General features: G+C 34.7%; 1 protein-coding gene across 2 annotated transcripts; it reads left to right on the top strand.

Moving 5' to 3' along the window:
• Nucleotides 1-719: 719 nt before the first annotated feature.
• Nucleotides 720-3,117, top strand: LOC124178652 (protein fuzzy homolog). Of its 2 annotated transcripts, none has more exons than XM_046562170.1 (5): nucleotides 720-905; nucleotides 1,105-1,497; nucleotides 1,793-1,990; nucleotides 2,111-2,310; nucleotides 2,418-3,117. In XM_046562170.1, the coding sequence occupies exons 1-5, from the start codon at nucleotides 867-869 to the stop codon at nucleotides 2,809-2,811; spliced, it is 1,224 nt and encodes a 407-aa protein (XP_046418126.1). In that variant the 5' UTR covers nucleotides 720-866; the 3' UTR covers nucleotides 2,812-3,117. The 2 variants fall into 2 exon arrangements, with proteins under 2 accessions (XP_046418126.1, XP_046418125.1); XM_046562169.1 differs by having other exon boundaries at nucleotides 720-857; nucleotides 2,418-3,116.
• Nucleotides 3,118-3,399: the final 282 nt, after the last annotated feature.

Raw genomic sequence — 3,399 nt, forward strand, 5'->3', positions numbered from 1 at the left:
CATACAATTTCGTCAGTACCGCATGATGTTTCATGAAATCAGTTGTTGAAAGAAACGGTCACAAAGCGTTTCGTACATAACGCCAGCTTGTTTAAATACTTATCCAAGTATTGATGAAGTTCAAACATCAAAAAATAAGAACCGATTAAGCATAGTGAAGCGCTTTAGAAATCGTATAAACATATTCATTGTATCAAATTCAGGTTTGACGTCTTCTCATATCTCAATATCTTACAAATATAAGAAAGCAATTCATTAAATACGTAGAAAAAATCTATAGACAACTGAGTATATTTTATTATTTTAATCTGTATTATACTTGTATAATAATATGAATTATATGTACTTATACATATATCTATGGAAAAAGTAGAATCTTGGCAGACTTTTTGTAATGCGCATTCCTGTACAACTGGCTTTGTTAGAAAAGGGGCTATACTTCCTGAAATTTGTTAATAAAAAAATTAGGGTGTACAGCCAGAGAGAAACCTTCAAAGTTACATTACAATGGCTTATCCGAAAGCTTTTAATTCGTCATTCTACATATCAATATACACAAGTTACCACTTTTGCAACTTTGGCCCATCCTATACTCGTGTATACTATACCTATATCTGTGTATATCATGGGTTAATGACCTGCCCATCTACCTGCCCATGCTGGTTCAGATCCCATTCCCCTGTTCACAGGTATTAAACTTCAGGTACTCACGGCTGTGAGAACTTTGCTAAAGTACCTAAAACCTAAAACTCATATCTATAATTCTTTTTTGCTGTAAAATGACTGCTCATGTACTGTGCTTAACATCTTCCGGAGGAATACCAGTTTTTGTCCGAAAAAAAGGGGACGGTGATATGGTACAATAAATGATTTTTAACCCAAAACTTCATTGCAGTATAAAATCTGTAAGAGATTTCAATCACTGCGAATGCAAAAATACACTTTAACGTTAATTGTGAATCGAATTGTTTTTATAGTTGTATCTCTCTACCTTTATAACAAAGTTTTTTTTGTTCCTATGCAAATGACTGAAGTATACGAAATGCTCTAATCTTCAAAGATATTGGAGAAATTCAACTTTTATATCATGTCAAACTATTTCAGATAACGTTTTCGAAAATGGCATCGCTGAATGGTGTGCACATGTTTTTGAAGTCCCAGAACATTGAGCTACTGTGCACAGACATGCCGGACACGAATGTTGTCTGGAAAGAATTCGAGGATAGCATATTACTGATAGCCATAGCCAGCGGTACAACAAACAATGTTCTAAACAGATTTCTAGAAGCTGTTTTCAGTGCGATGATCCTCATCGTCGGTATAGATGAAATAAAAAATCCAAGGAATGTTGAGAGGCTAAAGCGAGACCTGCGTGTATGCAATCCAATTATTGACAGACTACTGGAGTGCTTAGACATCGGAGATCGGATATGCGCCAAGACTGACTTGGTTGATATGACTGACAGTATTATGAGTCCCGAGAATCACTTACTGCAGGTATCAAAGCTACAAGTTCTTTGTAAACAGCAGAAAATATCTCACAATTCTATATTTTTTCATGGTGATTGGCTTATTGATTGAACAAACATAAAAACAAATTTTGAAATTTTTCACAGTCAATTATCTTATGAGAGAAATAGCAGGTCTACTTGATTATAGATTAGTCTATTTGAATACTTGACTGTAATATGAACAACACCAGAAAAAAGATGATGTGATACGCAGATCATTTTAAAATGCAAGAAATTTAATTGCCCATCATTATAATTTCTGTGTTTGTGTTTTGTATTAGAGCTGCCTTGAAGGGTACATGGAATGTCTGGATTCTTTGTACGGCTGCCTTTTAGTGCATGGCTGCTTGGCGGTTGCGACTGAGAGTTGGTGGTCTTTGGACCCAATTGAAAGGAAATTACTAATAATTGCAGCAACTTGTGATGGAACTTGCACAGCGAGAGATCTTCCAGTATTCCTTCCAAATAAGAGTCCGAATGTATGAGACGATCATTTAAATATTTAGAATTGAAGTGCCTACGCGAAATGGCATCTAAAATCTTCAATAGATGTTTAAATTGATCAGCCTTACAGTTAAGAAAAAAATTATTGATTTCAGGTCGCCTTCAGATTGGTCTCTGTTACTCTCGTGAATCACGTTGAAGTTCTAGCTTTGTGTGGACCAACACCCGAGTTGGCCGAAACGGAACGATTGGCTATTCAGAGTTGGCGGAGTAGTATAGACATTCTGCGAGCTGCCGAGCAATGCTATCCCAGAAATTTTCCTGCCAGTGTATCATTGGATTCTGAGATATTAGGGTAAAATGATCTGAAGATAATTATAGTAGAGTTGACAGTAGTAAACTTTGCCCCTGACGGAAAGGAACCAGAGATATGGGGTTTATTAAAAATTTTTTCGATTCCAGATTTTTGTTGGCCAATCATGTGATAGGAAAATTTGTTCTGAGTCGGAATTCCCAAAACTCGAAGAACCGAGTCAGTGGAACACATAGATTGGATATTTTAAGAACATTTTACTATCAAGCTGTGGAAACATTTTTGCTTTCCGGCCCGTCTTCGAATCGAGATACTGAAGAAATCGACGAGTCGGTAAAGCCGTCGAAGTCGAAACACGGGCAGGTATTCGAAGGTGCTAAAGAAACTTACTGGTGTTCAGAGTTTCACAAATGTCATGCTCTCAAAGAGGGCGAGTATGTCTTTTGCGTATTATATACGTCCATAGTTCCTACACATACGATGAGACTTATTTCCCAAAAAACTCTCAAATCGCTCCTTGCTGATAAACAAGTTTTTTGGTAGCAGTTTCTTGGAACTGTTTTTGTTTAATTATATAATGACATCGATTATTCGACTACAACATATTATACAGCTGTTAATATTTTTATAATAATAATTTCTGAAAATAAGCCTAGTGAATAAATAGAATTATATAAATACTTGACCACATTAGAAAGTTACATACTTGTAGTATCAGAAAACTGGAGAATATATTTTTGTATGGAAAAAAACATAATTTTATCTTATATAATAAGAATTAAATTTTATACCAATAGATCAAAAACATAGTATGAAATTAGTTGTGACAGTGCATTTTGAATAATATGGGCTTCTTGACGTAAACACGATTTTCAAGCAATTTCCAAATAACAATTTGTTTTGTTTCAGCTCAAAAATAATTTTTAATGTACGGGGACCGTGTATCCTGGCTCTTCACTATATATTCATTGATTTTTGAGGATAAAACATTACCTCAATGTTTCTGAATTTTTTTAGTTAATCTTTATATTTTGTTCTGTAACCGTGAGCTATCGAACCCTCTTATTGTCATTAAATTTGAGAAACTACAGATTTTTTAAATCTGTTCTGATCTCTCGACTTATTGGTTTT

This window comes from Neodiprion fabricii, chromosome 3 (assembly GCF_021155785.1).
Source record: "Neodiprion fabricii isolate iyNeoFabr1 chromosome 3, iyNeoFabr1.1, whole genome shotgun sequence".
In the NCBI taxonomy this organism is placed as follows: Eukaryota; Metazoa; Arthropoda; class Insecta; order Hymenoptera; family Diprionidae; genus Neodiprion; species Neodiprion fabricii.

Excerpts from the sequence above, each read along its gene's own strand:
- LOC124178652 (XM_046562169.1), top strand. The coding sequence starts at position 780 with ATGACTGCTCATGTACTGTGCTTAACATCTTCCGGAGGAATACCAGTT. Across the intron at positions 1,991-2,110 it reads TTCCAAATAAGAGTCCGAAT|GTCGCCTTCAGATTGGTCTC; the intron begins GTATGAGACGAT and ends TATTGATTTCAG. Across the intron at positions 2,311-2,417 it reads TTGGATTCTGAGATATTAGG|ATTTTTGTTGGCCAATCATG; the intron begins GTAAAATGATCT and ends TTTCGATTCCAG.